The sequence below is a fragment of the Thalassophryne amazonica genome, chromosome 2 (genome assembly GCF_902500255.1).
Source record: "Thalassophryne amazonica chromosome 2, fThaAma1.1, whole genome shotgun sequence".
In the NCBI taxonomy this organism is placed as follows: Eukaryota; Metazoa; Chordata; class Actinopteri; order Batrachoidiformes; family Batrachoididae; genus Thalassophryne; species Thalassophryne amazonica.
In genome coordinates, this window is record NC_047104.1 from 140,184,974 (window position 1) to 140,201,088 (window position 16,115).

The window sequence follows — 16,115 nt, forward strand, 5'->3', positions numbered from 1 at the left end:
CAGCGCCGCTACGAGTTTCAGTCATATCTGCTAGCAGCTATTTAGCCTCTAGTTAACCTACAGTCTCGTAGTTTGTTCCCCTTGAGTCGATGAAATAAGATTGTTTTTTGAGATATTTCAGTCGTTTGAGGGACAAAAGCGAAAGCCAGTTTGAAGGTAACCAGAGCAATTATATTATTAATCTGCTGTAGCTAAATTAGCGTCGCAGGATGAGTGATTTTTTTTTGTCCATTTAGCGTCATGCTATCTTATACTACACCAAAATATAAACTGTGTACATGCGTGGAGATGCTGTTAATAAAGTACAGCTTTTGTTTTCATCTGGTTTTCTGTTGAAATCGAAGCATCATAATTTCACGCAATCGAGGTGTAATCGAGTTGATCGTTTTAAAGTGACTTTTGTCTGATTGTGAAAAGTTAAATGTCAGGTTGGTATTTACGTTCGACCTCTTCTTACATCAAAAACACCTGTTTTTTATTTAACATTTTCCAGATAAAATTGTGTTCGTCTTTTATCGTTCTCATCCTCTGTTTAGTAATGTGATTTGGTGCACTCAGTAAAGAGAGAAGCATGGGCATTTGTGTAATCATTTATGCTGTAAATGCTTAAAAATACATTAAAGATGCAATATTAACAACTGCAAAGCTGCAATTATTCAGTGATTATTAAATTAATTGGATCACTACTTTGATCAGTTATCATTTTTGAAAAATCCAAATTATCTGTGATATTATCTTATTAAATGTGAATACTTTCTGGTTTATTTTTTTCTCATTTACTGCTGTCTTGCAGTCAGGTGAATATCTCTGGGCTGTGGACAGAACAAGACATTTGAAGGCATCATCTTGGGCTTTGTAGAACGCAGATTTTTTTTTTTTTCACCATTTTCTGACGTTTTATGCTGCGTTCACACTGGACGGCACGCAACGCCACAAATTTCCGTCCCTCGCCTGGCGATGGACGCACCACCATCGCCCGGTGTGTCACTCTGCTTTCGCTGTGGAAATTCACCCCAATGCGTCATAAAATAGGAGGAGCTTCCATTCCGCTCGCCATCAAGTCAATATGACGGACCTTGATCACACGGAGCAAGTTGCTGTGCTCTATTTGTTGTGGAAAGCTGAAAAACGTCACCAGCGGCGCCGTCTCTTAGTTCACAACATCCTCATGAGACGTTCCCAATTCGGGGAGTTTCATTATTTGATGCAGGAGCTGCGTCTGGATGATGGCAGCTTTCAGCGGTACTTCCACCTCTTCACGGAAAAAGTTTGAGGACCTCCTGTCCCGTTCGCGCGTGCACATGTAAACAAAGAAAAAACAAACAAACAAAAAACTGGCTGCTGCTGCGGTTCCTCACTCTCCCCTCAAACTCTGTCATCAATGTGTTATAAACCAGTCACCATTTGTTTTATTATACATCTGTGTAGTTAATAAAATTATCTTCACAGATGATTCGTTCGCGCGTGTACATCTGAACAAAAAAAAAAACTGGCTGCTGCTGTGGTTCCTCACTCTCCCCTCCAACTCTGTCATCATTGTGTTATAAACCAGTCACCATTATTATACATCTGTATAGTTAATAAAATTATCCTAAAATTATCACGCGCACATGTGAGCAAAGAAAAAAAACTGGCTGCTGCTGTGGTGCTGCTCGTTCTCCCCTCAAAACTCTGTAATAATTGTGAAATAAAGGACAAAAGGGACATAAGTCCTGCTCACAGGCTGGCTGCCAGAGACAGGACATGTCCACATCAAGTATAAACTCCAGACATCTTCACGTCACTACATATCCATCCATTTACAGTCAATAGGCCACGAACACCAGTCAAAAACAGACTGGTGTTCGTGGCCTATTGACTGTAAATAAAAGAAGAATCAAAAGAAAATATCAGATCATACATGCATTTATGTGGTAATTCATGCAGTTGGGTTAGCGAGTATGTGTTCAATGACCTGATTATAAAGGGATATCAAACCAGTATAAGAGGAGTCCCCAATATTCTGCCAACTGTTATATAAAGTAGAGATGTTACTTTATCCACTCCTGCAAATTTCATAAAAAAAGGCTGATTTAGCACAAGTTTAGTGCCACCAGGTGGTGCTAAACCTGCTCAGAATTGGACAAGTCGAGTACTTTGACACCCCCTGGTGGCCAGCGCCATCAAGACCACAATATGTTTTCAGTTGCATTTGATAGAGTTGGGTCTATATTCGTTGATAACATTGAAATCTGTTTGGGGTCTTGATGGCGCAGAGGGTTATGGGCCTTTAAATACAGTCAGTTTTGCAAAAAGACCAGACTTTGAGCGCCCCCTATATTAAGCGCCATTGATCCCCCAACCAAATATGTATATAAGCTGAAAGAGTTTGCCTTCCTATGTCATTTGGGGACTTGATGGCACTGAATGTTACACCACTTGAAAGATGGGAATTTAATGAAATATCAGTTTTTGTGTATTTTTGCCTTGAACTTTGATGACCCTTGGCAAGGTCACCATTTGGTTTTTGGTTGAGAAATTTTGGGAAAGTTTGTTTCTTGGTAGGTTCCATCTCTGAGCCAAGTTTAGTTGAAATCCGAGTCGGCTTGAATCGCACCCTATGATGTAAACCTGCCTGAACTTTAAAAATATTGGCTCTTAAATACAGGTCAGGCACATTATTCATATTGACTGGATCAAGTGTTAATTAGTAGAGCCCGACGGATATATCGGCCAGCCGATATTATCGGCCGATATAAGCCCTTTTCAAAGTACTCACTATCGGCCAAAATTTTGCCGATAGAACGCTGATAATTTCTCATAAACAGAACACTTACGGAAATAATATTTGTGTCAGCAATGTAAAATGTACTTGCACCGTTTGTCCAGTAGATGGCGCTCAGACTCCATTCAACTGAGAGCTGATTACACCCCTGCTTAATTGTGTTCATCACCTGCCCCCGTAGTTCGCCGTCACACTGCACTAATCGGCTGACAAAAGCATACATGTAAGTTTATAAGGATCTATATCCTTATCCTGAACCTATATCTAAGTTGCAGCAACAAGAGGTATAAGATCAGATGTATTTCACAACTCTTTTTAAGGATATGTATTTGCTAATTTCACAGGGGCGGTGGCCAAGTGGTTAATGTGCTTGGTTTCAGTTCAGAAGGTTCCGGGTTCAAATCCCACCCCTGCCACATTTCTCCATGTAATGTGGAGTTGCGACAGGAAGGTCATCTGGCGTAAAACTTGTGCCAATTCAACATGCAGATCCACCTTGGATTTGCTGTGGCGACCCCGAGTGCAAACAAGGGAGCAGCCGAAGGGACTTTTTTATTTGCTAATTTCACAAAGGTTTGATTCTTGATTGCATTTTTTGAACTTGAAAATTCTTCTCTGTTATAAAGTTAATCAATATGAGGAAAAAGCTTCAGCTTTTAGCTCATACCTTTTTTGTCAAGGGTCCAAAAAAGAACATTTTATTCATTTAAAAAATAGTAATAATATTGGCTGATCTATCTGCAAATCAGCCGATTTATCGTTCATCAGCATTTTTTTCGTCCAAATATCGTTATCGCCATTGGCCTCAAAAAATCCATATCGGTTGGGCTCTATTAATTAGGGTTGCAGCAAGTGATTATTTTCATAATCAGTCTTGAAAATAATTGACAGATTAATTGATTAGTTGTTTGGTCCATAAAATGTTGAAAATTTTGATCAGTGTTCTTCAGAGCTGAAGATAATGCCTTCAGAGATGGTCAGCTTACTGTCACAGAGGAGTCAAGAAACAAGTCAAATAAATCATAAGTATTCATGTTTAACAAGTTGAAATCAAGAGGTTTTTTTAAATGACTGGAAATGATAATATCAACTGTCGCAATATTTGTTGGTTAATTTAATATTCTATTAATCATTGCGTGCTTATAAATTTTGTCACATGACTTAAGGCATATTTGTTCAGATTTGATGTATTTGAGCAATCTATTAACAATGGGCCTCATGCAACAACACTTCTGTAAACTTATGTCTTTTTTTAAAGTATTTTAGGGTTGTATGAGTGTGCTGTGCCAGCTTCCTAAAATCAGAAAATTGCAACTAAACCTCCTAAATTGTGCCTTTATCATCATGCAGTGATGAGAAGAGTGAATTAGTATAAATAATGCTCCAAAAATTCAATATATGTCAGAGGTGTGCAGTCGGGACACATCAAGATCTCTAGACTGACAATCAGATAAACAAAAAAGAGTCGTAATTAACCATGTAAAAATTGAAATTAAGGTATTTGCTAAAGTTTTAATGCCATTTCATTCCAGATTGTCAGACTCTGTCACTGAAATAATGAAGTAACAAGTTTTTGTTTTTATGGGCCAGAGTCCAACTGAACTGAATCTTTTTTTCATTAGATGCAGTTCATGCTGTTGTTCAGCCGGCAGGGAAAGCTACGGTTACAAAAATGGTATGTGCCTTTGTCCGATAAGGAGAGGAAGAAGATCTCCAGAGACCTGGTCCAGACCATACTGGCCAGGAAACCTAAGATGTGCAGCTTCTTGGAGTGGAGGGACCTCAAGATTGTCTACAAGAGGTGAATGAAGAGTGGAAGTGTAGGATATTGCTGGGTTAAATTTACAGTCTCCTATATCAGCAGTGTGTGCTTTATTTGTTTGTTGTTTATGGTTGATTTGCTTGGTGTTGGATATGACAAAGAGCCAGCTTATACTGATCACAAAAAAAAAACCTGCCAGTTGACACTAAATCACAGTATTCAATTATTCAGCCTTCTAGTCACTGAAGCTAAGTGTTCTAAGAGGGTCTTGGAGAAAGTTGAACACATTTTCCTTAGTAAATATATTTCTAAAGGTGCTGTTGACATGAAATTGTCACCAGAAGTTGTAGCAACCCAAGTAATCATATATGCAAAGAATCCAAAACAAATAAATATAGAAATTAAGTTGCGTGTAATAAAAGGGAATTACAGGGGAAAAAGTACTGAACATGCTTACTGAACTTTATTTAATACTTCGTACAAAAGCCTCTTTTGGTAATGACAGCTTCATGATACCTCCTGTGTGGAGTAACTAATCGCATACATCACTCGTGTGTGTGATTTTGGCCCGTTCTTCCGCACACAAAACCTTTTCAAATCTTAAAGGTTCCCTGAACCTTTTACATGAACTCTGATTTTTAGTTCTTTGTGTTGATTTTCTATGGGAATAAAGTCAGGTGATTAGCTGGGCCATTCTAGCAGATTTATTTTCATTCTGGGAAACCAGTTGAGAGTTTTCTTGGCTGTGTGTTTAGGATCATTGTCATGTCCATCCTCATTTCATCTTCATCATCCTGGTAGGTGGCAGCAAATTTTTATCAAGAATGTCTCGGTACATTTTTCCATTCATTCTTCTTTCAATTCATTCTGGGCCCTAGGTACTAGCCATATTGAAGAACACCCCCCCCCCCCCCCGTTCTTTTTTTATTAACGCAAACACCAAATTTCTAATGTGTAGTCAAACCAGGTCTACATCATGTATACATCACACCTGGGAGTCAGAACCCTTTTTAAAGTTGGGGGAGCAATATTGAGTTGGGGGGTCTGGGGGACCAAACTGCACCATTTAGAAAAATGGTGCAGTTTGGTCCTCCAGACCCCCCAACTCAATATAGCTAGCTTTCAAGCTCACCTCTCTTTTCAAATAATTTGGTTAGCTGCTGCCTTCCCTCGTTTAGTTTTATTTCCCTGTCCTTTTTTCTCTTTTTTGAAAACCGTACTTTGATTTTTTAGGAAAGACATTTTATTTCAGCCTAAACATTAGGGCTGCAACTAACGATTATCTTACTAATCAGTTCATTGGTCGGTTATTTTTTCGATTAATTGTTTTGGGTTTTTTTTACTTGCATGTGAGTTTTGCCATTACTTCTTTCAGTGAATTATTATTAAAAGGCCTTTGTCACACAATATCAACATTTGACCTTGTAACAAAGTTATGTTATATTCTCGTCAAAAACATACCTGGAGTAATGTTTTGTTTTATTTTGCACATACATACATCACCGACACACCACAAAGAGATTTCCATCATGTTTAGATGCCTACAGCAACTATCTCAACCACTGACAACATATTACAGCAAGAGTCCACTAAAGTATTTTAAAGGCCTGACGAAAGTGTAATATGTTATATTTAATAAGATATTTTCTTGAAAAAAGACACAAATGTGCAGTTTACTGCATTTTAGTTTTTTCTTGTGTAAAAACACAGCTTAGATGTGGTTTGACCGAAACAGATTGTGATTAAACTTAATAAAACAGGGATGAATTGGAGGTTTAAGAGTCACTAGGTGTTCACAGGAAACAGTTATTTCTATATTTATTTATGTTCATTGTTACTTGGTTTAATCTTTTCTGTTTTGCTTTATCAGATTATTTTTGTCTGTTTCTCTAAAACTGTATTGTGGCATTATTAGTTATTATTACTATTATTGTTGTTGTTGTTTCTATTATTATTATTATTATTGATATATAAATACAAATAAATTAATAAAATATTACAATTTGTAATACATTTGACTCTTTTACAACAAACGCTGAGCCATGAATTATTATACAGAAAACATGTGCAGACAGCTGCAACAGCTTAATGCTAACTTCAGCGTTAAAAACGCCATAGACAAGCTAACGCGTTAGCATCGGTCCCGTTTTTAAGTTATAAAATACATCTATCAACTGTTTCAGAAGACCAGAACAGGTCAGATTAAGATAAAAAGGTAAATGTTACTCACAGACATATGCTCTTTGGGGTTTTAGTGGGGGAAAAATTGAGATAAGCAAAATAAAACACTGAATCAACAAAGCACCAGATCGAAGCAGCTTTGTTGATTCGATCTGCAAATCACTGCTTCGATTGGTTCAAGGTTCAAAGCAAAGCCGCGCTGCAGAAACAGTTGATTTATATGGAAGAAATGAAACATTTGCGGTAAAACAAAGTTATTTAGCAACTATTTGATGACTAAATTAGTTGACAACTATTTTAATAATCAATTAAATCGATTAGTTGTTTCAGCACTACTAAATACCTCCTCTTTCTGTCAGATCCCGTTTGGGGGGGGTGTGTGTGTGTGTGTGTGTGTGTGTGTGTGTGTGTGTGTGGGGTCGCCTGTGCGCCTGGACTAAACCATTGTACAACTGTGCAGGGGTGGAAGGGCCCTCAGAGATCTTTCAGTATTATTGTTAGAGCAGAATTATGTTTTGCAACATTTATACATTCATTCTAATTATATTCTTTTACAACATGAATTGTGGGGCCTCATGTACAAAGCGTTCATATGCACCAAAATGTGGCATACGTCCTTCTCCACACCCACGTTCAGACGTATCAAAAGTGAGATGACCCTCAATCTGTGGTGCGTCACAAAAATCCTGGCTGGCGTTCTCAGGTTTCTACAACTATTGCGCCTCCGCCAATGCGTAGAGGTGACGTAAGGAACCATCAGTAGTGTGAAAACATGAAGTTATCAGAGTGATGTGCACATCAGCCACACTGATGAACAATTAACACACCCATGTGTTTGCAACTATATGGGTGGATATAAAAGCATGCTCAAAGTGATGTGTAAAATGGTACTAATAGTGGCTGCGTTAGCGTTGTTAGAGAACCTTGTGACTAAAACCTTTTTTTCACTGAAGTATGAGTTTTTCACCACATTTATAATCTTTAATGGAATTATTGTCAGTTTTGTTTGTTCATCCATTTTAATGTTGTCTCTTGTTTTCTGTGTCACTTCTGTTGGCCCATTTACTGACTTGTTTTTCTTTTATGTTGTAGATATGCTAGTCTGTATTTCTGCTGTGCAGTAGAGGATCAGGATAATGAGCTGATCACCCTGGAGGTCATCCACAGATATGTGGAGCTGTTGGATAAATACTTTGGCAGTGTGAGTCATTTAATAAGCACACTTGATAACTTTGAGTATTGTTGAAGGTTCCAAACAGAAGTTCCTCTTACACGCTGTTTGTGGCAATGCTGCCTCACAGGTGTGCGAGCTGGATATTATTTTCAACTTTGAGAAAGCTTACTTTATCCTCGATGAGTTTCTGCTGGGTGGAGAAGCTCAGGAGACGTCCAAGAAGAATGTGCTGAAGGCCATTGAGCAGGCCGACCTGCTGCAGGAGGTACACTGTTCATCAACACAGTGTGTGTACAATTTGACCTCCCAGACAACCCTCCCAGTATTAAAGTGTACAGTAATTATTTAAAATCATAGACTGTATGTATACTGAAGAAACTCTACGTGAAATTACCCATATAGTGCAGCAGATAACTGAAACAATCATGCAAATGGTGATAACAGCATCAAATTCGGAATAAATACTCCTTAGACAATCCTCTTTTGGAAAAAAACGATTGGCCACTTGACTTTTCAGTTGGTGGTCAGGTAGCGGTCAGTTGAAGAATTACACAGAGTTCAAAATTAAAAGATGCTCCAATCATATTGAAAAATATTCCACATTATTTACCTGATCATAAAGATTCAATAAAGGTATAGTTTGGACTATCTGTGACTGAATTCTATGGAGTTACGAGATAAAAAAAAACAGCAAGAATGGTGACAAAGGTCAGTTTCAGTTTGTACAGGGGTCAAAAGTTGCTCCAATTTTGGTAAGAGGATTGTCTGAGGAGTACGAGTATTTCTGCCGAATTTGATGCTTTTATCACCATTTGCAGGATTCCACTTTAAATATTCTCTTATCTGCTGCACTAATAGGTTTTTTTGTAGACAAAGAGGAGTCGTTTTAAAGCACAAAAAGTGCAGCTGTAGGTGTCACCATGTTGGCAGCGCTTACTCTGCCTGTGTCATGATGCAATAATGAAGAGTGCATTTCTTGTTAGGCCCATTGTTACTGGAGAATATGCCCCAGTAAAATCTGATCAATTATTAATGACAACCCTGTGGGACATGATGGGAATCCTGTATGCCTGTGGGAGGTGGTTCCAGACAGTTGGCAATCATTATTCGTAAAGGCACCTTGACACTTATACGAATTTGATCCCCGCACTGTAGACGTGTTCAAAATGTCAAATGTTCAAAATCTTTTGGGCCACATGTTATTCTTGTTCCACTAATGAAATAAAAGATCTGTGCCAAATTTGACTGTAATCAGACACTGTTTAGGGGTCCCCCACAAAGCAAGTTTTCCCCAAACAAAGAAAAAAGGTAGACAACTTCCAGTAATGTTCTCCTCTGGGTGACCAATCAGCCACCACTTTTTGCAATTAGAAGCCATCACATGTACCTGTAAAAGAAAAATAATGGCATCAGTCTTCTCCCGTTAGGGTAGGGTGACGTTTTCTTGCCAGCGGAGGGAGAGGAAAATGTGTCACTCTGGGGGACCTCTAAATCTTACCTTATTGAGTTCAAATTTGGTCTGCACGTATAACACCCCAAGTGGAACAAAAACAACATGTGGCCCGAAGTCTCTCACAACTTTTATTTTTTCACTATATAACATGAACAGCCCTACCGCACTGGCACACAATCTTGTGTGCCAATGAGTAAACTCATCGTAAACTGTGTGTGAACTGTGCACAGGTGTGTGCCAGTGCGCAAATGTTTTAAAATGTTCAAAATTTCTGGCACACATTAATTTTGTGCCACTTGTATGAACTAGTCCTGAACATTGCACAACCTATTGGAAAAAACTGCATGTTAATGCGTGTCATTGCGTGCAGGGCATCTGAACTTGAAATTAGATTATGACAAGATGTTACAGATGCATTATCTAACTCATGAGAAGGAATGAAAATGCAACTGTTTTACCAATTCATTACAATATATATAATTACCTTTCAGACAAGATTGCAAATGCAGCCGGTCTGCTCTGTGTCAGCCTGATCCCGTCAGATCTCAGAAGCTAAGCAGAGCAGGATCTGGTTAGTGCTTGGATAGGAGACCTCTTTGGAACACCAGCGGCTGTGTGTGTTTCTCCAGGTAAAACTGGAGTTGCATCAGGAAGGGCATCCGGCGTAAAACTTGTGGCAGTTACCAATGTGGATCTGGTTGTATCCGCTGTGGCGACCCCGAACAAAAACCGGGAGCAGCCAAATGAACAACAGACATAATTGCAGATGTAATCTCCACTACACAACATGCATGAGACAACCTGTAGCTGTAGATAATTTCTCTGTGATTCTGGGAATTTTTATGACGTTCCTGATCTTAAGACGTTATTTAGAGATGTTTCACGATCAAGCATTGTAAGTTTTCTTAAACAGATTAATCTTTTTATTAGGTTTTAAGTTGGAGACTGTTGGATTCCCATTCACACCAGTTGGATATTTGGGCAAGGTATTTTATTCCAGTTGCCTAGTTGTTCAGAGGAGACTTTCAGCCGTCAGTCCCATGTAGGGGGAGGCACATCTTTTGTATGCTAACGGACCTGCTTCATTTGTCGTAAAGGGTAGGGAATTATCCCGGTGAAGTAGTTGCATTCCTATACTACTGATAACTGTTTAACCCAGAGGTCTCAAACCGGTTCCAGAAAGGGCAGAGAGAGTGCAGGCTTTCTGTGCAACCACCCACTCCAGCAGGGGATTTCACTGAATAACTGATTTCACCTGCTCAAAGTGATGTTAATCAGTGAAATCACCTGCTGGAGTGGGTGGTTGCACAGAAAGCTTTCTGGAGCCGGTTTGAGACCTCAAGTTTAACCTATGGTGATGGATATTGTGCTGTATTATAGGTTTGATGTTCCAGGTGTATATTTGGTAACTTTGACACTTATGTGTTGGTAGTGTCGTTAATTTCTTATCAATCTGTGATTCTGGGAGCGATGAGAGAATGGTTTCATCAGCCAAGTTCTGAGAACAAATGCATCACCAGCTAAGAAATGATTATTTTATATAGCATGGCGTCAAGCAGGACGCATTGGCATGACGAATTGCGTGGCAGTGTGGGGATCAAATTTGTCAAATGACCAATGCAGGTAGTCTATGCTGTAAACTTGACTGCTAATACCTAGCACATAGCCATGGTGGCTAAGGCAAGCATCTCTTATAATGTACATACAAATAACCTTCCTCTGGATTTATTTTTACTGTCTTTCCAAATTGTATTGTGTCTGTAATATGAGACTGAGGTCAAATGTTTGAGGGTGTGTGTACTGTTCTATTTAGTGTTGCAAGATGAAACCTTGTAACATCAAAGCTTTCCCAGCAAATGCTTCACCAGAAGACTAAAAGCCAATTTAGAACACTGGTCACTGAACTACAAAACATTCACTTAAACAGTTCTCTCATTCAGACTGTTTCCTCCTTGAGTCGTGTAATCCCCGATTGTCTGATGTTGCCTCTTCAGTGATTTGACTTTATTTGCCCAGAGCATTTATCAAGACCAAAATAAATCTGCCATGTGCATAAAATTAATCACCTTGAGCTATATGTATAATTTGCTCTATAAAACAAGATGTGCATGGGTTTAAATGAGAATCTAGTCAGGTCCACAAGTGCACCATGGTACACAGGTCCACCATGACAGAACAAAGTTTCTACCTTCCTATCACATCCACAGAAGAATGGAGAGAACAACCTTATCCAGATTTATTGTGCAGCATTATATTGTTGGTTTATTAATGATTGTTGTAAATGTCCACTTACGGGCTCTGAAAATGGAGACACTGTCTAATTCCTAAATGGTTGTGGTATTTTTACCTCCTTGAATTAAAGGTTAATTTCTGCTCTTCATGTGTAATCATCTAGTTTCACTTAACTCCATTGTTAGTCTACAGAATTGACAAAAATTGTCACCGTCCAAATACTAATGGACCTGACTGTTTGAACAGCCAACGTCTGTCTTGTCCACTTAGTATCTTCTTTCTACTCTGCAGGAGGCTGAGGCACCACGGAGTGTGTTAGAGGAAATTGGGCTGACCTAGATCATGCTGCCTTCACGTTTTCCCAGACCAAGATCTGGCAACATGTCCGTGTTCATTCATCTCCTGGTCACTGTTTCAGTGTTATACACATAATAGTCACTATGTACTGTATTGTCCTGTGGTGTCTTAGTCTGTAGTATTATTTTAATGTTGTACCAGCTGTGGTATTTGTGTCTCCCCCACTGTATGTACAAGCTGATATTTGCAGGTAGTCTAATGCAGTGGTTCTTTATCCTGGTCAAGTACCATGACCCTACACATTTTCTATCTGTTCCACCATAAGCTGATGAGCTCATTCAGGTGTCTGTTAGTACTTGACTGGAAGTACACCTGAATGCGTAGTTTTGGTGGTACTTGAGAACTGTGGTTGAGAACCACTGGCCTAATGCACTACCCTTAACTCCAGAGTACAATGTAGCGAGGACATCAACATGAAAACCAGATTCATTTTAGGATCATGCATCATCACATCAGCTGTTCATGTGCAATTTGGCTTCCAAGACTGACTTTAAAAGGTTACATACTGTTTATATAGTATTTGACAATTTATAAATATGAAGGTCCTTCAATTGACAATAGTGGGAATCACTGATATTGTTATATCTGTGCACTATTAATACTAGTGATTCTGCTTCAGAAATTCTCATCTGGTATGTCCTGTTCAAAACAGATTGTTTAAAATCTAAAGGATCTTTATTCTTTCCATTTACTTGACACATTTTTAGATTACATGGTCTCCAAATATTAAGGACCCTAATATACAAAATTTTGTGTATTAAAATACTCTGGACAAACTAATATGCCACTATGACCAAAGATCACTGTTTTACTTTACCAGTAGCGATGATGACGACTCATGCCAGTGAAGTGAGGTAATCCAGTCTACTATTGCTGATCAAGCACATTTTTGGCACCAAATATTCTGATACCCAATCAGGGCTTGAAACCATTTGTAATCTATGGTGAAATTAGTGCCGTAAAACATAGTGAACAGAGTTTTATTCAGGAAAGTTCTAAACATGTTTAAAATAGCTGTTCTGGCAAAAGTATTTATCATATATGTGTATTGATATCAATGTGGACAAGCAGATGACTACCATTCTGTGAGCTGAAGCCACCTGATTCTCTTCTGCAACATAACTCCCATGAAAATCATGTGTTCTTAAACAGATGAGTTTTGAGATGACAAGATGTCATCTCAAACAATGTCGGACTCTGTAGTTTTCTCTGGGCCCCTCCCCAATCGGACCGGGAGTGACATGTTTAGCCGCATGTTCTCCTTGAATTGCTGGCTGTCTGAGTGGTGTCCAAAAAATGAGGTGGGCTTCATAGATAATTGGCAAAGCTTCTGGGGAAAACCTGGTCTTGTTAGGAGAGACGGCATCCATCCCACTTTGGATGGAGCAGCTCTCATTTCTAGAAATCTGGCCAATTTTCTTAAATCCTCCAAACCGTGACTATCCAGGGTTGGGACCAGGAAGCAGAGTTGTAGTCTTACACACCTCTCTGCAGCTTCTCTCCCCCTGCCATCCCCTCATTACCCCATCCCCGTAGAGACGGTGCCTGCTCCCAGACCACCAATAACCAGCAAAAATCTATTTAAGCATAAAAATTCAAAAAAAAAAAAAAATATATATATATATATATAGCACCTTCAACTGCACCACAGACTAAAACAGTTAAATGTGGTCTATTAAACATTAGGTCTCTCTCTTCTAAGTCCCTGTTAGTAAATGATATAATAATTGATCAACATATTGATTTATTCTGCCTTACAGAAACCTGGTTCACGCAGGATGAATATGTTAGTTTAAATGAGTCAACACCCCCGAGTCACACTAACTGCCAGAATGTTCGTAGCACGGGCCGGGGCAGAGGATTAGCAGCAATCTTCCATTCCAGCTTATTAATTAATCAAAAACCCAGACAGAGCTTTAATTCATTTGAAAGCTTGACTCTTAGTCTTGTCCTTCCAAATTGGAAGTCCCAAAAAACAGTTTTATTTGTTATTATCTATCGTCCACCTGGTCGTTACTGTGAGTTTCTCTGTGAATTTTCAGACCTTTTGTCTGACTTAGTGCTTAGCTCAGATAATTATAGTGGGCAATTTTAACATCCACACAGATGCTGAGAATGACAGCCTCAACACTGCATTTAATCTACTATTAGACTCAATTGGCTTTGCTCAAAATGTAAATGAGTCCACCCACCACTTTAATCATATCTTAGATCTTGTTCTGACTTATGGTATGGAAATTGAAGACTTAACAGTATTCCCTGAAAACTCCCTTCTGTCTGATCATTTCTTAATAACATTTACATTTACTCTGATGGACTACCCAACAGTGGGGAATAAGTTTCATTACACTAGAAGTCTTTCAGAAAGTGCTGTAACTAGGTTTAAGGATATGATTCCTTCTTTATGTTCTCTAATGCCATATACCAACACAGTGCAGAGTAGCTACCTAAACTCTGTAAGTGAGATAGAGTATCTCGTCAATAGTTTTACATCCTCAATGAAGACAACTTTGGATGCTGTAGCTCCTCTGAAAAAGAGAGCCTTAAATCAGAAGTGCCTGACTCTGTGGTATAACTCACAAACTCGCAGCTTAAAGCAGATAACCCGTAAGTTGGAGAGGAAATGGCATCTCACTAATTTAGAAGATGTTCACTTAGCCTGGAAAAAGAGTCTGTTGCTCTATAAAAAAGCCCTCCGTAAAGCTAGGACATCTTACTACTCATCATTAATTGAAGAAAATAAGAACAACCCCAGGTTTCTTTTCATCACTGTAGCCAGGCTGACAAAGAGTCAGAGCTCTATTGAGCCAAGTATTCCTTTAACTAGTAATGACTTCATGACTTTCTTTGCTAATAAAATTGTAACTATTAGAGAAAAAATTACTCATAACCATCCCAAAGACATATTATCTTTGGCTGCTTTCGGTGATGCCGGTATTTGGTTAGGCTCTTTATCTCCGATTGTTCTGAGTTATTTTCATTAGTTACTTCATCCAAACCATCAACATGTCTATTAGACCCCATTCCTACCAGGCTGCTCAAGGAAGCCCTACCATTATTTAATGCTTCGATCTTAAATATTATCAATCTATCTTTATTAGTTGGCTATGTACCACAGGCTTTTAAGGTGGCAGTAATTAAACCATTACTTAAAAAGCCATCACTTGACCCAGCTATCTTAGCTAATTATAGGCCAATCTCCAACCTTTAACTAGTAATGACTTCATGACTTTCTTTGCCAATAAAATTTTAACTATTAGAGAAAAAATTACTCATAACCATCCCAAAGAGATATCGTTCTCTTTGGCTGCTTTCAGTGATGCCGGTATTTGGTTAGACACTTTCTCTCCGATTGTTCTGAGTTATTTACTGAGTTACTTCCTCCAAACCATCAACATGTCTATTAGACCCCATTCCTACCAGGCTGCTCAAGGAAGCCCTACCATTAATTAATGCTTCGATCTTAAATATGATCAATCTATCTTTATTAGTTGGTTCACTTGACCCAGCTATCTTAGCTAATTATAGGCCAATCTCCAACCTTCCTTTTCTCTCAAAAATTCTTGAAAGGGTAGTTGTAAAAGAGCTAACTGATCATCTGCAGAGGAATGGTCTATTTGAAGAGTTTCAGTCAGGTTTTAGAATTCATCATAGTACAGAAACAGCATTAGTGAAGGTTACAAATGATCTTATGGCCTCAGACAGTGGACTCATCTCTGTGCTTGTTCTTAGACCTCAGTGCTGCTTTTGATACTGTTGACCATAAAATTTTATTACAGAGATTAGAGCATGCCAGAGGTATTAAAGGCACTGCGGTGGTTTGAATCATATTTATCTAATAGATTACAATTTGCTCATGTAAATGGGGAATCTTCTTCACAGACTAAGGTTAATTATGGAGTTCCACAAGGTTCTGTGCTAGGACCAATTTTATTCACTTTATACATGCTTCCCTTAGGCAGTATTATTAGACGGCATTGCTTAAATTTTCATTGTTACGCAGATGATACCCAGCTTTATCTATCCATGAAGCCAGAGGACACACACCAATTAGCTCAATCAGTTGACTGTAGGGTGGGTCCCCAACAGACTAATTAGAGGAGGAGTCACCCACACTGCTCCTGGAGATAAACTCTGAATACTTTGCATGTGTACCTGCTGCAACCAGCCAAGCCAGATAGTTCATAGCTCT

General features: G+C 38.8%; 1 protein-coding gene across 2 annotated transcripts in view; it reads left to right on the plus strand.

Annotated features, from left to right (window-relative positions):
- Positions 1-16,115, plus strand: part of LOC117531687 (AP-1 complex subunit sigma-2-like) — a 26,355-nt gene continuing 10,240 nt past the window's right edge. The window contains exons 1-5 of one of the 2 annotated variants that reach the window (XR_004566703.1): positions 1-156; positions 4,387-4,565; positions 7,800-7,908; positions 8,009-8,146; positions 11,858-11,983. Coding sequence is in view for 1 of the 2 variants with exons in the window: in XM_034194794.1 (XP_034050685.1) it covers positions 4,387-4,565; positions 7,800-7,908; positions 8,009-8,146; positions 11,858-11,905 (474 nt within the window). In the remaining variant the exon portion in view is untranslated. Of the gene's footprint in view, positions 157-4,386; positions 4,566-7,799; positions 7,909-8,008; positions 8,147-11,857; positions 12,344-16,115 lie in introns of those variants that run through there. The other variant, XM_034194794.1, reaches the window with a different exon arrangement.